The 19450-nt window shown below is 34.0% G+C and overlaps 1 protein-coding gene across 1 annotated transcript in view; it reads left to right on the forward strand.

Annotated features, from left to right (window-relative positions):
• The window catches only part of LOC18594491 (LEAF RUST 10 DISEASE-RESISTANCE LOCUS RECEPTOR-LIKE PROTEIN KINASE-like 2.2), a 16351-nt gene extending 14894 nt beyond the window's left edge, over positions 1-1457 (forward strand). Inside the window, exon 7 of the mRNA XM_018124339.1 lies at positions 850-1457. Within this exon, the coding sequence (XP_017979828.1) occupies positions 850-1308 (459 nt within the window). The 3' untranslated portion in view covers positions 1309-1457. The remainder of the gene's footprint in view (positions 1-849) is intronic.

The following is a 19450-nucleotide window of genomic DNA, read 5'->3' on the forward strand; positions in this document are numbered from 1 at the left end:
GTTTAGGGTTTAGTTATAATTACACTTTCATTAGGTTATAATTAGTTATAAAGTTCACTTAGACAAAAGATAGCAACACATATATTGCACAATTTACGTATAATTTTTTGGGGCAATAGCCCTCATTCAAAATATATATGCTAATTCATTTTAATGTATTTTTCTTCAAAAGGAGGAATAATCTTGTCAAGAATGTTGTTGGGGATATCTATCTTGATTGCACTTGTTACATACAAATTGCGAAGGAGACATTTATCTGTAGATGATACAATTGAAGAGTTTCTTCAAAGTCAAAATAATTTAATGCCAATAAGGTATTCTTACTATGAAGTAAAAAGAATGACTAGAAATTTTCAAGAAAAATTAGGCGAAGGTGGTTATGGTTCAGTATTTAAAGGAAAGCTTCGAAGCGGTCATCTTGTAGCAATAAAATTATTGGGCAAGTCAAAAGCTAACGGGCAAGATTTCATTAATGAAGTTGCTACAATCGGGAGGATTCATCATGTTAATGTGGCGAAACTTATTGGATTTTGTGTGGAGGGATCAAAACAAGCCCTTGTATATGACTTTATGTCAAATGGATCTCTAGATAGGATCATATTTGCAGAAGAGAATAAAATCAGCTTAAGTTGGCAAAAAATGTTTGATATTGCTCTTGGGGTGGCTCGAGGAATTGAATATTTACATCAAGGATGTGACATGCAAATTCTACATTTTGATATCAAGCCACACAATATTCTTCTAGACGATAACTTTATCCCAAAAGTTTCAGATTTTGGTCTTGCTAAACTTTATTCGGTAGATGATAGCATCGTATCTCTCACTGCAGCACGGGGTACGATAGGATACATTGCTCCTGAATTGGTCTACAAAAACATTGGAGGCATCTCGAATAAGGCTGATGTTTATAGTTTTGGAATGCTATTAATGGAAATGGTGGGAAGAAGAAAGAATTTGAATGCGTTTGCTAAACACTTGAGTCAAATATACTTTCCTTCATGGATTTATGGCCAATTTCATCGAGGAGAGGACGTTGAGTTGGGAGAGGTTACAGATGGTGAAAAGATAATTGTTAGGAAGATGATAATAACAGCTTGTTGGTGTATACAAGTGCCACCTAACGACCGTCCTTCAATGAGCAAAGTCTTGGAGATGCTTGAAACTAATGTTGAGCTCCTTCAAATGCCCCCCAAACCTTTTCAACTTCCTTTTGAAGTATCAATTGAGGATCGTGCTGATGAGAATCCAAGTGAGGATCCAACTTCATCACTTCTTTCTTCGAATGAAATTAGCTTAAATATAACGTAAGTTATGAAACTTTTCATTTTATTATGTTATTTTTGTACTTTGATAATAAGAAAATATCATGTCCCTTTAAAACCTAGAATTTTGTATTGTAATTTCCAAACTTGTTTCTGTACTTTGAGCTCTGTTTCTATGGGTTTTCTTCTTTCGTACCCTTTTTGTATTTTTTTTTCATAATATCTTTCATTTGGCTCATTTGACCTCTGTTTGTTATTGCCTTTGTTGAGCTTAACCTTCCCCCTCTTTGAAAAGACGGCTTGGAAGAATTAAAAATGGTAATGGAAGCAAGAACTCAATAAGAAACAAAATAGGGGCCCTCAAGAAGGTCATCCGAGAGTTTGGTTTATCTCGATTTAAGTTTAACTGTACGTAGAAATGGAATGTGATAAATTATTCTGCAAGCAAGAATTAATAAAGAATAAAAAGCATCGCTTAATATAAGGGTAAGTTTGTTAGGAAAATATTACATAGGATAAAGAAGAAAGAGATTAAACATGCAGTTGCAAATTTTCTTCACTGACCCAAGAAGGAATGCTCCCTGAAAAATCATTGTATGGCACATCTCTGACATCGCATTATCAGTCATGTCATAACAAGTCTTAAGTTTATTCGGCAAGAGACTTTAATGGCATAAAGATACTGATATGGGCAACATCAGCTGTACAATTACAAAAGTTTTCACTGGCAGCCTAATTCCTTTTTAAAACCTAAACAAAGACTAAGGGTTTATCAGTAGCTAATTTCTATTTGAGTGTTCAAAGTTCAGCATATTCATCAAACTTTCAAATTATTTAAAAAAACAGATTTAACCCTCCTCCATATACGGTTCACAAGGAGAACAACCAAAAAAACTATTAAACCGGAGCATCAACGCAAAATATAGCTCCCAACCATGATGGAGCCCTGCTGAAAGTCCCACTTCCGGAACATCCAATCATAAGAATCTGTCCCTCATTCAGACTGTTATGACATTTATTGCTATGATATGTAATACTATTCACAATTCTTAGCATCAATTCATAATTCTTAACATCAAATATGGATAAAATTTTTTTTTAAAAAAAGCTTGCTGTTTTGGTAAATTTGATCAGCTTTGCTGGAATTGGGTAGTTTAGTTAAATGAATCACTTTATTTAAATTAATCATAGGATTAGAGTCTATCCACTTTATTAAATCATATTATGAATTATAATTAAAACCAAATAAGTTTAATCCATTATTTCATAAAAAAGAAAAATAAATTAAATAATGCAAATATACACTTTATTATTTGAAAAAATATAACATTTTATACAATTATAACTGAGATTCTAAATATCCTTGACAACATCATAGGACTGTATTACTTTGATATCTACGAGACGCTATTAATGGACTTTGAAATGTCATGGCAATTCTATGACATGAGCTGCACTGTCCTCCACATATATTCATTTCATAAGATGAAAGAATTTTTCAAGCATTGGATCAATACTATTTTATTTCGCTGAGTTTTCTTGGGTTTGTTAAAGTTACGATTGGAAAAAGTATAATTAATTAAAATCTACATTTCACTCAAATTTTTTGATTAAATTAAAACATTTTGAATCCATTTGTCATTAATGTAATTATTTTGATTCAATCCATATTTTAATTAAAATTTTTTATACTAATACCAAACATTAAAACCATATTGTACATAGTTAGGATCTTCATTTTACTCCATTTTTGTTTAAATTAAAACATTTTGAATTTATCTTTCATTGTAATTAATTTTGATTATGGAGGAATTAATATTGGGTGATCATTTTGGACCACCTTATTTTAATTTTGGGTCTATTTGGCTGGCAACTGGCAAGGAATGAAAATAACTTATCTGAAAATTGTCTCACTTCTCTGCAAGTGATTTGATTTAATTCAAGTTATAGCCCAAGAAGTCGCTTGCTCTTTTCTCCAACATTAATGATATTTCTTTGGATCCACTCTCTAAAATTGACAGGATCAATGGTTTTTCTAATCCAATAAATTTGTACTTTTTGTATCTCATTTTATTTTCTTCGAAAAATAGGAAGAAATTTCCTAAAGATATTTTTCAAGAGCTTGACTAATTGGTTAAACTGTTTTCCACATTGGCTTTAATTTTTCGACAGTGACTTGCTCTCATTTACTTAATCCAAACGAACAAAAAGAAAGAAAAATGTTTTCTTTCTTGACCCACTGCTGGTCCTCGGAAAACAAGAAGAAAATTCCTAAAGATATTTTCCAAGAGTTTGACTAGATTTTTCAAATGATGACTTACTCTCATTTACTTAATCCAAAAAAATAAAAAATGTTACTGTGGTTCTATAATTCCGCGACATCCTTGACTTAAAGCTTGTTTAGCCTCCGTCGCTTCTTCTTCCGCACCCAAATTTGCATCATGCCAAAACCAAAAGCAGAATTTCCATTATTTGCCCTCATTGCCCTTCCTCTTATTCTATTCCCTGGCCCTGCAACATATATTATATCTCTCGTTAAAAATATTTATACTAATGCATTTTAAAGGATTTTTCTTCAAAAAGAAGAGTAATTTTATCAAGAATTGTTGGGGATATCTATCTTGATTACTTTTGTTACATATAAATTGCAAAAGAGACATTTATCTGTAAATAATACAATTGAAGATTTTTTTTTTTAAATTTGAGTATTTGGTTCATTAGTTGATGCATAATTTTCCTTCTTAAAGAGTAAAGTTTGAATCTTCCTTCTCCAATCCCAAAAACAAAAAAAATATTTAATATCTATTAAGTATTCTTGATATGAAGTAAAAGGATTGATAGTCGGTGTATTGCCTTCAAGATGGACAAGAAGAGGCAATAGTTGATTGTAGAGAAGCTCGAGAGTTTGGGAGCAACTTATGATGATTTCACCAACTCCTTGCCTTCTAATGAATGCCACTATTCTGTCTTTGATTATAATTTCACTACAAATGAGAATTGTCAAAAAAGTAAGATTTTCTTCTTTGCATGGTATATGAAAGCGAAAAAGAAAAACCCAACGCCTTGTTTTTCTTCGTTCAATTTTGAAAGATTGTTACAATTAAAACGGCTGCAATGTTGTTTGTGGTATAGGTCACTTGACACATGAAGGGTGAGGACTAAGATGCTTTATGCGAGCTCCAAGGACAAGTTCAAGAGACAGTTGGATAGCATTCAAGTTAAGTTGCAAGCGATATATCCAACTAAGATGAGCTTGGACATCGTCAAAGGACAAGCCCACTAATTCCATATAACTACTTCCATTCAAGGCATTTTCCTTCTCAATCTATAGTCTTTATTTGGGAGAGTTATTCCCCTGTTTTTAATTTTCTTTGTATCTCAAATAATCCTCAGTCTAACTGATAATATATAACGGTAGGAGAACTGCCCCTGTTTTTCTAGTTTTCATCATGATTACATCTGTATATCTCCTAAATTATCATCGTGGATGATTTTATATTTTATTCTAGAAGTTAATATTACTCATAGTCTTTTTATTTTTGTTAAAATAAGTAAACATCGTTAATTTTGAAAGTAATATATGACTGTTAGGGAATCCGCCTTCTATTTAATTAATTGGGACAAATTTTTTATATGATATGTTGAATCATGGGCAATGGTAATTAAATTTTAATTTGGTACCAATGACCATGAAAATGAAACAAAAAGAGAGGTTTCTATTGCTTCTTAGCTTTGAGTTTCTTCCAATATTCAGTTTGCCACTCCTCCACTTGCCTGGTTATTTTCTCATTTTTGTTGAGAGAAACTTGAAGAGCTTGAGGTTCATAAGGGAGAGGCAACGCTCATGGAATTATCTTTCCTAAGTAAAAGCAATATATAAAAAACGAAAAAAAAAGAAATAATGCGAGAAAAAAAAGAATTTCTTTTGGGGGATCTAATTGCTAGATGGGAGCCAATTTGTCACGATCCAGACCCAAATCTGGGGTCGTGACCGACGTACGAGTTCAGCAAGCGAGGCTCACAAGGTCTGAGGAAGCCTCCAAACACAATTATGCAGAAGTACAAATGATCGTATATAACCATAGATCAAACCAAAAATGCACAACAGCTTTACTTATATAACAGAAGTTCTAATCTTTTACAGCAAAAATGCACGCTGACACTTGTTTCAACACCTCGTTGTGCTTAATCAAAAATAGAAATGCAACCACGCAACATATACAGAAGTTGCCATAACTTGGCTAACATGGTGGGTCCAATAGTTGAACAGAATCAAATGTTAACAGCGTACTTACAAAACCGGAACATGTTATAAGTTTAGAACCATAACAAGAATGCGAAAACAGACTCTAACTCAACGGAGTGGACTGCTAGATGAACATGCCTACCAGATACTAATTTTCAATCTACGAAGCGGGCGTTAATTACGCACTTCCCACATGGAAATCCCCAGTTGTTAATTGTTTTCACAAATAAAGGGGGTGAATCTCTTACTAATTTAGTGAGTGAGAGTAGAAGGAAATCAAGCCAAAAACGAAAGAATATTTTTTTTTTAATAAAATAGATAGTTCAAAAGTATGCCAGATAATGCATTCGTAATGCAAGCAGAGCTATGTACAGGACATCTCCAAATAGGCAAACTTCATATATCTATGGGAGTCATCCCACTATCTCATATCACATAATCATAGGTTCTGCTATCACCAATATTTCTCCTCCGATCATATAATTCATGGTACAATATACACCAAATAATTAGTATTCAACTTTCAGCTTACTAGCCTTTCATATCACAAGTCATCCCCTTAGGGTGCATGTTGCGATTTGATAGGTTTTAGCAATAAACAAATAAAGGTAGGAAGAGCAGAGAATGAAGGATCTGAAAAAATAATTGGTGAGCTCAAAAACAGAGGCTCTCACACACTTTCATCTATTCATTTTCACCTTTATATACTGACTAATTAACAAGAAATAACCAACAAATTAACAACCGTAGAGAATCTCGAAGAAAGAGAATGAAATCTGTTAGCTGTGCACTGAAATCCATGTATTGGTTTCAATGCCAGGCAACAGCTACAAATGGGAAAGAAAACACTTGGCTTAACAACCAGCAAACATCAAAAACGACACTTACAAGCTGTGTTTAACACAGTAAAACAAGAAACGACATATGCTAAAGTCGTATTACAAAAACAGAAAGTAAATATAAATGAAACGACACAAGGCTTGGCGTATTGGCTGCTGAAGTGAGAAAATGACACTGTACTACTCATCCCTCTTCTTCCTCTTCCTTCTTCAGCCTCTGACTTTTCCCACCAAGTCTGCTCCTTGAATTTCCAGAATTGTGATCATCTTCCAACAGACCCCCTTGATCACAAATCTGGTAAACACCCAAACAAGACCTCAAGAATTCAAATCTGTCTCTACACAAACCTTTAGTCAGAATATTAGCAAATTGTTGATCAGTTGGATAGTAATGAATATCAATTTCATTGTCTTTTACTGCCTCTCTAAGAGCATGATAGTTAACCCTTATGTGCTTGGTTCGACCATGCTGAACAGGGTTCTTTGCAATAGCTATGGCTGATTTGTTGTCAACTTTAAGCACTGTGCCCTTAGTTTGAGGAAATTCCAAGTCAACTAATATCTTCTTGAGCCACTAGATATGATTTGTAGCAGCTGAAATAGCAATTCACTCAGCCTCAGCTGAGGATTGAGCTACCACTTCCTACTTTTTTGAATTTCAGGAAAACATACCACTACCAAATGAAAAACAAAATCCCCTAGTGCTCTTTGAATCATCAAGTGACCCTGCCCAGTCACTATCTGTATATCCTTGAAGTTCACCACTGTCAAACTTACTGTACTTGATTCCATAGTTCACCGTACCTTTGACATATCTCAACACCCTCTTAGCTGCTTTGAAATGTGTTTCAGATGGTGACTGCATGAACCTCGATAGCAAGCTAGTTGAAAACATAATGTTAGGCCTTGTAGTTGCTAGATACAGTAGTGACCCTATTATACTTCTATAGACTAGACCATTAGCCTTATCTGCTCCATCATTCTTAATCAGTTTATCCCCCACAGCTAATGGTGTATAAACTGGTTTACAAGACTCCATCTTAAACTTCCTCAACAAATCTCTGGCATACTTAGCCTGGTGAATCATGATCAGCTCATTAGTTTGAAAAATTTCCATACCAAGGAAGTATCTCATGAACCCTAGATCAGTCATTTTAAATTTAGTCATAATTTGAGCTTTGAATTTCTCTAGGTATACTGCATCGGGCCTTGTTAACAAAAGATCATCCACATAAACAGCTACTATAAACATCACTGAGTCATTAGACTTCTTCACATAAAGAGTAGGTTCTGTCATGCTTTTGATTAAGCCTTGAGCTCTAAGATAGTTATCCAACCTTTCATACCAGGCTCTAGGTGCTTGTTTTAAACCATATAAAGCTTTAATACACTTACAGACTTTTCCTTCAGCTCCTTGCTTCACATAGCCTTCAGGCTGCTTTATATAAATATCTTCAGTTAAGATTCCATTAAGAAAAACAGATTTCACATCCAGGTGATTGATATTCCATCCTTCTCTTGCAGCTAGAGTAGCTAGCAATCTTATAGTGTCATGGTGAGCCACAGAAGCAAAAGTTTCAAAGTAGTCTGTTCCATAAGTCTGTGCATAACCCTTTGCCACCAATCTGGCTTTAAATTTGTTTACAGAACCATCAAGATTGAGTTTGGTTCTGTAAATCCATTTAACTCCAATAACTAGATGATCATTAGGTCTGTTAGCTAGACACCAAGTTCCATTCTTCTCGATCATATTCAACTCAACATTCATTGCTTCCCTCCAGTTTGCATCTGCACTTGCCTCCTTATAGCTACCAGGATCTGCAATTGCTACATTGCATTTGTTGTATATGTCCTGAAGGGTTTTGGTCCATCTAACAGCCAAAGACTCATCCTTAATATCTTCCTCATCATCAGACTCACCTTGCACTGGATCAGTAGACAGATTCAAGTTACCAGGACCTTCAATTATAGCTTTGTCCCAATTCCAAGTTGAATTTTCATAACACTTTATATCTCTACTGAACATCACTTTCTTACTCACCACATTGTACAATTTATATCCTTGATGACATTACTGTACCCAATTAGAATAGTAACAACACTCTTCTCATCCAGCTTGGATGTTCTCTCATCTGGCACTTTAGCATAGCATATACAACCAAATACCTTTAAGTGTGATACTGAGGGCTTTCTATCAAACCAACATTCAAAAGGAGTCTTCTGATGCAAAGTTCTAGTCTGACTTCTATTCAAAATGTAATTAATTATGTTAACAGCTTCTGCCCAAAACATCTTAGGCAAATTCTTCTAAAACAGTAGACATCTGGCCATTTCCATGAGAGTTCTATTCTTCCTCTCAGTAATTCCATTATGTTGAGGAGAATATGTAACTATCAATTGATGCATAACCCCTAGCTTGGACAGAAAACCTTCAAATTCAGCTGAGGTAAATTTTGTACCATTATCACTTCTTAGAGTTTTAATGGTTGACTCAACTTGATTTTCAATAGTGTTTCTGAACCTCACAAAGTTGCTAAGGGCTTCTGATTTGATTTTAAGGAAATAGATCTAGCAAAACCTAGTCTAATCATCAATGAACAGAAGATAATACTTACTGCCCCCAAGTGAACTAGTCTTCATAGGACTTTCAATGTCTGTATGAACCAGCTGAAGCTTCCCAATTGCTTTCCACTTTTTCTCCTTTAGAAAAGGCAATCTGCACTGCTTACCATACCGATAGATGCTACAAACCATACCAGGTCTTGTAATTTCAGGCAAGCCTTCAACCAGCTCTTTAGTTGCCATGTCTTACAGGGATTTGTAGTTAATGTGCCCTAACCTTCTGTGCCACAGCTCAGAGTCAGGCACTACACTGAGGAAGGCCCTTTGATCTGTAAGTTTCCAGTCAATGGGATAACATTTATTTCTCATCTCCACTATTAACATTTCCCTACCCTTAGGATCAAAGATAGTGCATAATTTATCTTTGAACAAGAGTGTATAGTGATTTTCAGTTAGCTGCCCTACACTCAACAAATTTTGACTTGCATCAAGAACAAAATAAACATTAGGAATATACCTGTTGCCATCCTGAGTCTCCACAACAACTATTCCTATGCCTAAGATCTTCATGAATGAACCATCACCAATCTCAACTCTAGCTCTGTAGCTTCTGTTGCTAGTAGTGAACTGTTCTATATCTCTTGTCAGATGGTTAGAGCAAGCATTGTCTATTAGGCACACATTCTTCTTTGCTGATCTCCCTGTTTCCTGAACCATGAAAAGTACTTCATCTGAGCTTTCATTCTTCTCAGCAATTGTAGCTTTTTCATCCCCACGAGTCTCTTTGTTTTTACATACTCTTTCCACATGGCCAAGCTGATTATAGGACCTACATTTTACATTAAGCTTGTACCAGCAATACTTAGGTGAATGAGTAGTCTTCTTACAATGAGAACATGGAGGATACTTAGTCTTCTATTTTCCAATCTTCTCCTTCACTGTTTTCTTCCCTTTTTCCTTCTTTTCAGATTCATTCTTCTTCGAGCTATTACCTCCAATCTTCAAATCTTTTGTTTTGGCAACCAAGGCACTATTGAGAGCATTTTTCTGCCTGAATGCTTTTCTTTGTTCAAGAGCTTCTAAGGCATTCACAAACTCTTTCAGAGTAATCTTTTCCATATCCTTAGAATCCTCTAATGAGGAAACTTTGGATTCATACTTTTTTGGAAGGTTGACAATCATCTTTTGAACTAACCTGTCCTCAGTTATAACTTTGCCTAATAATCTCAACTGATTCACCAATGCCATCATTTTATCAAAAAACTCCCTAATTGATTCGTCCTCCTCTATTGTCAGCATTTCAAATTGTCTAAACAGATTCAATGTTTGAATCTGTCTAGTCCTATCACTTCCAAAAAATTCATCTCTCAAGTGCTCCTATACATCCTTAGGATTGTCTAAATGCATAATCCTAGTGAAAACTTCATCAGACACAACAGAATGTAAAGATGATAAAGCTTTATACCTCCTTGCCTTGTCTTCTTCAAACTGTCGAATCTGAGCTAAGGTGGGATTGGTATGCCTCTAAGCCGGGTCCTCTCCAGTCTCCACAACCTCCTAGATACTCAATGCCTTGAGGTACGCTTTCATCTTCATTGACCAGATTGCATAGTTCTCACCATTGAACACTGGTAAAGAAGCAACATTAAATCCTGATGAAGCCATTATTAAACCTTGCAGAAAAGAACAAATAATTACTTCAACTAACAGAGGAAGAAGATAACATCACAATCCCTTAAGATCACTAATACAGCTCTGATACCATGTTGCGATTTGATAGGTTTTAGCAATAAACAAATAAAGGTAAAAAGAGCAGAGAATGAAGGATCTAAAAAAATAATTAGTGAGCTCAAAAACAGAGGCTCTCACACACTTTCATCTATTCATTTGCACCTTTATATACTGACTAATTAACAAGAAATAACCAACAAATTAACAACCGTAGAGAATCTCAAAGAAGGAGAATGAAATCGGTTGGCTGTGCACTGAAATCCATGTATTGGTTGCAGTGCCAAGCAACGGCTACAAACGAGAAAGAAAACACTTGGCTTAACAACCAGCAGACATAAAAAACGACACTCACAAGTTGTGTTTAACACAGTAAAACAAGAAACGACATATGCTAAAGTCGTATTACAAAAACAAAAAGTAAACATAAATGAAATGACACAAGGCTTGGTGTATTGGCTGCTAAAGTGAGAAAACGACACCGTACTACTTATCCCTCTTCTTCCTCTTCCTTCTTCAACCTCTAACTCTTCCTACCAAGTTTGCTCCTTGAATTTCTAGAATTGTGATCATCTTCCAACAGACCCCCTTGATTACAAAAAACTTTCCATCATAGCAGAGAATATATTGACATTATGTTCATGTAGAATTATATTCTTTCTGCTTCTTGAAATAGAGATATAAACTTCAACATAACTAAAAAGAAAATTCTCATACATCTAGGTAGGTATAAGATTACATTTACAAGTGCGATAAGTCATTTTTCGTACCAAACAATGCTTGATCAAGGCTGTTGTTTGAGAGATATTCATAAACAAGGAGTCTTTCATCTCCCTCAATGCAGCACCCATACAGCCTCACAAGATTGCGATATTGAACAGCAGTTATAGTTGCAATTTCTACTGCAAATTGATCTCTCCCTTGGTGGGATACTTCAAACAATTTTTTTATAGCAACAGCTCTCCCATCTCCAAGAATCCCCTGTACATCGAGTACATCTTTTATTGATAAAAATGAAGTATAATAAAGATGTAACAGTACTTTTAGTTCATTAATTAGTTATCTTCCATTATTAAGTGCTGCACCTGACTGGGGAGAAAAATAGTTCTTGTAGTTCACTACTCGTACTGGTTTGTGGTGAATGTTTGGTTGAGTTAGAGGCTGCACGATCAAACTGGACTACACCTAGTGATTCGCAACTATTCTTTCCCAATTACACTAACTTTTATGATTTCTTTATTAAAGAGGTGATTAAAAGAAATCTCGTATAAGTTAAATCTGGGTTATTATAAGCAACATAAATGTAATAAAGGATCATTGCACTTATTGCCAAATGGTTTTAGATTCTATGTCTATCCTAAAATTTAATATAATTTGAGAATAAGTACCTTTGTAATAGACGTGTTATCAAATTAGTTTTGAGTTTTTTGGTGATTTGACAAGTAGGCGCTGTGAGCACTGTATATTTAGTGTAAAGATAAGGAGATTGAGGGTCTCATTTCACCTATAGCAAAAGAAAAGGAGCAGTGTGACAAGATTACAAAATGGGATATCTAGTTCTGAAAGTTGAATACATCGTTTTCTCCTGGTTGGTCTTTAGTTAGAACGATGGCTCACCTTTTTTTTTATTTTTTAAAGGCAATGACTCACCTTATAAACATGTCCAAACCCTCCCTGTCCTAGCTTATTTGATGGACTGAAATCTTCAGTGGCAATTTTTAGTTCAGCATAAGCAAATGCTTGTGGCGTAGCGTCCATATCGATTAGTTCTTTATGTTTGACGGTATTTAGCATCTTTCCCCTCTTCTGGTGAATATAAACAATTGCCAAAACTGATAGACAAGTTATAGTAACGTCAAGAATAGTACTCAGAATTATCAGCCTTGTCTTCACACGTTTTGGAGGCTTGAGCTTGTTAATTGTGGGAACAAAATCTGCAACGAATTAAAAATCTACCTATCAACAAATATACTCCACATAATTAATGGAGTCCTTAACTTTCAACCATATAATTGCACTGAATCATGAAATACTTGGAGTAGCACTAATTGCTGATACAGTAGGTCCATATGTACCTTGAGCAGGCATGCAACAAGTCCCCTTTCCAGCCTAAAACAGATGAATTTCGAGGTAGTTTTTTGATACCTTGGCCATGAATTGTTTTGGAACTGCTTGGAATAAGGCCTTATTGGCTTCCTTTCGGATGTCAAAACCCTTTACTCAAGCTCTCCCTGCAGATAAATTGAAAACATGTATAGTAACTTATAACCTTAAAGCTTCACATGATTAAATAAGTAGATGAATTGTGCTAGCTTTAGGATGAAAATAAGCACCTGAATATAGATGTCAAAAACTCGCCTCCCTACATTTAGACCAAAACACTTTCCATATACTGTCATTCAAACAAAATTTAGTTCCTGTTTCATTTTTAGATACTCCTGATTATGCTCTTGATATTATGGATTCAATTGTTAAGATAATTTTTGATTCAAAGGATTTTGGTTTGTGTTCTTTAACTCAAGGATTATATTGATTGTGTTTGGCTCCTACTAATATTTATGCCACCTTATATAATGTCGAAAGAGTTGCCAAAAGGTCCTACGTAAAGGAAACATCTTCCATGCTATGACATAAAAGGTTTGGGCACATCTCCAAAGAAACAGTGGAAAAGATGATAAAGCATAACATCTTTCCTACTCTTATTTTTAAAGACTTGGAGACATCTTTTGATTGTTATAGGGACAAGATGACAAAAATAAAAGGAAAAAGGTCACATAGAAGTTTCAATCTCTTCGAACTTATTCATACTGACATAAGTGAACCATATACTCCTACCATTTACAATCATAGATATTTTGTAACCTTCATTGATGATTTTTCTCGTAATGGTTATATGTTCCTAATTAAAAAAAAATTAGAAGCTCTTGATAAATTTGAAAATTTTAAGACTAAAGTTGAAACAATTGGGAAATATCATTAAGGTTGTCAAATTTAATAGAGGTGGTCCATATTATGATAGACATGACACAATTAGACAACAAAAAGGTCCATTTTCAAATATTTAGAGAGTTATGGAATAGTGCCCCATTATACTATGCTTGGTAGTCATGAATAAAATGATGTGGTTGAAAGACGAAATTGCACTTTAAAGGATATGATGAGGAGTATGATGAGTGGAGCTGATTTACTTGAATTCTTACGGGGAGAAACAATTAAAACAACATTGTACATCTTAAATAGAGTTTGCACCAAGTTGGTGCATAAAACCCCTTATGAATTATGGACAAGACAAAATCCTAGTCTTAATCATTTACATGTGTCTTTATGATCCTAATGAGACTAAGATACAATATCGATCCGCTCATTGTTATTTTATTGGGTACCCAAATTGGTCCATGGATTATAGATTTTATTGCTCAAATAGAAATGGTAAAATTATTAAGGCAAAAATAACTAAATTTATAGAATTAGATGTGGCTGATACTAGTTGCTATAAAGTTAAAGATGTAAAAGAACATATTGAGATAGTAAGAATTCCTATATCTATTCAGAAAGATATTGTTGTGCATACAGAAGTTGGGGAACAAGAACAAGTACAACTAATTCTTAATGTAGTCCTTCAAAATCAAAATATTGTAGATGAACCACAAAGAAGATCCACTAGGATAAGGAAGCTTGCTCTTTCTTTTGACATATAGGAATTCTATCTTGGAAAGGGTGATTATGATATTGGTCATGTAGTTGATCTAGTAACTTTTTCAAAAACTATTTCTAGTCCTTAATTAGATTTGTGGCAGGATGCAATGTGCAATGAGATACAATCTATGTCATATAATAATGTATGGGAACTTGTTGAGCTACCATTGCAAACCCATAGGTTGTAAAATGGGTATACAAGACCAAGAAAGATTCCAAAGGAAAGATTGAGAGGTTTAAAGCTAGATTGGTTGTCAAAGGTTTTACACAGAGAGAAAAAATTGATTATAATGAAACATTTTGTTCTATATCGTTTAAAAATGTTTTTAAGATTATCATGGCACTAGTGTCTCATTATGATTTAAAGCTACACCAGATGGATGTTAGGACTACCTTTCTAAATGGAAATCTTGTTGAAAAGTGTCTATATGTTTTAGCTTGAGGGATTTAAGGAAGATGGCAAAAATCATTTTTTGTGAAGACTTCAAAAGTCTATTTATAAGCTTAAACAAGCTTCTCGCCAATGGTATCTTAAATTTGATGAAGACATCACCTCCTTTGGTTTTGTTGAGAGCAAGGTAGACAAATGTATATATCACAAGATCAGTGAGAGTAAGTTTGTCTTTCTTATTTTGTATGTTGATGATATCTTACATGCAAGTAGTGATTTAAGGATGCTAAAAGAGACTAAGAAATTATTGTCTAGCCAATTTGACATGAAAGATATTGGGGAAGCATCTTATGTTCTTGGAATTGCAATCTATAGGGATCGATTTTGTCACTTATTGGGACTCACTCAGAGTGCATACATTGATCGAGTGTTAAATGGATTTTCCAAGCTTGATTGTAAAAATGGAGATGTGTCAGTTGTTAAAGGTGATAAATTAAACTTGGCACAATGTCTAAAAAACGATGTTGAGAGGGAGTCAAATGAAAGCAATACTATATGCTTGTGCAGTAGGAAGTTTAATGTATGCCTAAGTGTGCACAAGGTCAAACATTACCTTTACAATGGGTCTTTTAGGAAGATACTTGTCTAATTCGATTAAAGATCATTGTGAAGCTGTAAAGAAGGTGATGAGATACTTGAAGAAAACCAAGGACTATATGCTAATTCATTAAAATGTTGAATACCTTAAGCTAGTGGGTTATATGGATTCAGACTTTACCAGTTGTTCAGATGATAAGAAATCCAAATCAGCATACATCTTTATGTTAACAACTGGTGCAATATCTTGGAAAAGTGTAAAACAAACACTTATGACCTCATCCACTATGCAATGGTGCAGCTATAGAAGAAGTTTGGTTGAGAAATCTTATTAAAGAATTATTTGTGGCTAACTCTATTGCTAGAACCATACAATTGTACTATGATAATGCTGCAGCAATTATGTTTACTAATAATAATAGGAATATCACAATGGCTAAGCATATAGAGATAAAGTATTTGAAAGTTAAAGAACTTGTGAAAAATGGTGACATTGTAGTAGAACATATTGGAACTAATGATATGATTGTTAATCCTCTGACCCAAGTGCTACGCACTATCACCTTTAAGAAATATGTTTTTAACATGGGTGTTTTAGACTCTTTTGATGTGCTTGGTTAGTGGGAGGATTTGACATTGTTCTATTTTAAGCTTTTGCCATGTGTGTAAAGAAATATTCCAACCCTTGACCATTAATCTCATGCTCCTATCCTAAATGCCCTACAATTATTGAAATGTAGAAAGAAAATTAAATAAGATAAAATAATAAAGATAAACAAACCAAGTAAATAAAACAAATGTTATTTTTTATTTTTAAAATTAAGGGAAATAAAGTTGGATATTGAATCATAATTAATTAAGGCTTGAGATAACACATAATTAATTACTAGCTTGTCTCTCGAAGTCCTAAGTGGAGTCTCCAAGCTATTGTAATGTGCGGGTCTTGGAACCCTGATCGCTAGATGTGGAAAAACTGGGAGTCGCCACCGATCTTTTTTATCTAGGTGCTATTGGCCACTTACTAAATTTGTTCCATTCAATGAAGTCTTAAACTGGTTTTAGGTTCATCTAAGAAACAATAGTTTGGTCTGTGAATTTTTAAAGTTCGGTTCGGGAGTACGATTACACATGAGGAAGGATTAACACTTCCGTAACGCCCATTCCACGAATAGTACCATCTAATCCTATGTTATCCTATAGAAGCCTTAATTTTTAAAATTATTTCATTGTGTTTTCTTAATCATTATTTGTTTATTCTAGTAAATCATGTTACAACCTATTGTTGTGTCGTGCACCTGATGCAATCATAAAATGCATGTCATAAACATTGGTAAAATGTCAAATGAAAACCTATTATTGAGATTATTCCCCGAATCTGCCTATCAAATTGACAGGACTCAAGGATAATCTCTCACCTAGGGAATCACTCGAGAAAGCTTACCTTCACAAGTTTATCAGGTAAATCCCATCATCAGAGTAATCATTCGTATTTAAAAATAATATTTTTGTGGATGCAAACCATAATACAAGCGAAAGCTTTTTATTTAAGACATTCTCTGGGCCCTCCCATCGTACTAGTGGGACTCAAAGGTGTCCTTTCACCTTGAGAATTTACCGAAAGAACTCACCTTTACAAGCTCCCTCGAAAAGTTTTATTATCGAAGCCTTGACTCGTACACAAAATACGTCTACATGCCATGACATTTAGCGATGCAGTGATGATGTGTAATATACCTGTAAATTGCAATATTTATTTCTTAACCTTCCAACAACTCTTTTGTTATTTCTTTCAAACTTCATTTTTCATTATTCATCTTTGTGTGCATACACATCATAAACATTTTTTATTTATTATTTTTTATCTAACTATATTTTTTATTTTTTATTATATCTTTTTTATATTTAAGTATTCACCTATAGAGATTTCCTTTTACTTAAATACTATTTTTTAAACCGAATATTTTACTTCATAATTACTATTGTTTATGTGTATTTTTTGTAACTCAATTCCTTTCCTATTCTTTTATTAACCTAACCTATCTCCTTTTTGTCTAACTATCTTTTTAGCTTTTCATAAATCTATTCTTCGTAACTAGATTATTTTCTTTTTATATTTTAATTGTATTCGTTATTATTATGGGTTTATCATCTCTGAAAATTTTATTTTTATTTATTTACCATCATGAATATCATCATTTTTCATTATTATATGTATTTGTAAAACTATATATATTTTATGTATTTCCCCTCGGTATATATTATTATTATTATTATTATTATTATTGTTTTCATTACTTCATTATTTCTTTTTGTATATACATTTTGTTTGGTTAATAACCAGGTAAATGTCTTTTTCCATATATTTAGAATTGTAAACATCGGGACTCGAAACCCTCCCATCATACTGATGGGGTTTTAATCGAAATCTTTAATCTAGAAAAACTCATTCGGGATGGCAACTTCTCACATACCAAACGAATATTCCATCATTGGTCCCATCTAAGTACGTAATAAGATTATGCTCACTATTAGTGCTATGTATATTTTCGTTACCTAAAATATTCTACTTTCCTAACCATTAATATTACCTACGTCTTAAATAATTATGGATATTATTTACTTTCCATATGTGCATTATTCTATTTATTATTATTATTTATTTATTTTACCTAACTAAATCTACATATAAGATTTTTACTACTAACATTTACTCATTCTTTTTTTATATGTATATTTTTATCTATCTAAGTCTATAAAATTGTTTACTGGATATTTTATTTATTTATTTATTTCTTTTAGTCAAATATTTATAAATTATTTTTCTACCTATAGTTTTCTGTTTTTTTTATATATATATTTTTATGTTCTTACCCTAAACTAAATATATATATACACACACATATGTTCTCAATTACTATTATCATTCGTATTATTACTAATATTATTTTAACCACTAACTTCAAATAAAACTAAAAACAAACCTTTTAAATAATAAAGCCTAATTTAAATTAAACTAACAAGTTAAATGGCCTAACAAACATAAAAAACAATGTAAGCCAACTCAATGAAATAACCCAAATAACCAAGTCAAAAAAAAATCCATACCAAGTTTGGACTGTTAAAGCCCAAAGTCCAATGAACCCAATAGCTCCCCCTAGGTACCTCTAAAACGAGTCCGTTTTACCTCTCCACCCTTAGGTAAAAAAAGTTTTTCACCTCTTCCTTTCATTTTCCTCTCTTATTGTCTCTCCCTACTTGGCGGCACCCCTTCCTGTCTCTCTAGTCGAAAACCACGGCCCCTCTCTTCACTCTCTCACCACCGTTCGCTCTCCCCTTTCTTTCACCGCCGTTCACCTTCTCCGAGACTCTTCCTACCCAAGAAAAAATCATTTTTTTCTTTCCTTCCCGAAACCTAATGGTGCTTCTCTTCCTAAAACGATTTCCCCAAAAGCTTCAAAACCCACTTACCCCACCACGCGCTGCCTCCCATTTGCTTTTTGATTTTTAGTATTGTTTTTTATTTTTTTGGTGGTTGTGGTATCTCACCAGTTGGTAGAGGTTAGGGTATTTTTTCTTTTACAGGGCTTTAGGTTTTTAGCAAAGACTTCTAGGGTTTTCGAAATAGAAAATTTTTAGGGTTTTTCATATATTTTTTGAAAGCTAGCTTCTCTCGTTTTTTTTTTTTTTTTAAATCCGGCCCCTCCTTTTATAAACGGGGGATGGATTTTCAAAATCCTTCCTCCCTGTTTGCTGCCAATGGTAGCGTCTCAGGGCTTACGTGCTGCCAATGGTAGCGTCTCAGGGCTTACGTGCTGCCAATGGCAGTGGCCAAACCCTTGACTTTTTGAAATCGACTTTTTCTTGCCACAATTTGAGGGAAGGGGAAAAGTGGCGTAAATCGTCAAAAGGAAGGAAGCTTAGCCAAAGTTGACATGCTTTGGGCCATTTTTTCTTTTCACAATGTGAAGGAAAGGGGAAAAGTGGGGTAAATCGGCTTAACCAAAATTGATATGCTTTGGGAGAAAGAGGCGCTGATTCAATCTTGGGAAAGGAGAAGGTAGACTCCGATGGCAGTCCAGCCTTGGCTGGCTACCACAGCAGCTGCCTCGACTGCCATGCCAAGCATGGC

The sequence above is a fragment of the Theobroma cacao genome, chromosome 7 (genome assembly GCF_000208745.1).
Source record: "Theobroma cacao cultivar B97-61/B2 chromosome 7, Criollo_cocoa_genome_V2, whole genome shotgun sequence".
In the NCBI taxonomy this organism is placed as follows: Eukaryota; Viridiplantae; Streptophyta; class Magnoliopsida; order Malvales; family Malvaceae; genus Theobroma; species Theobroma cacao.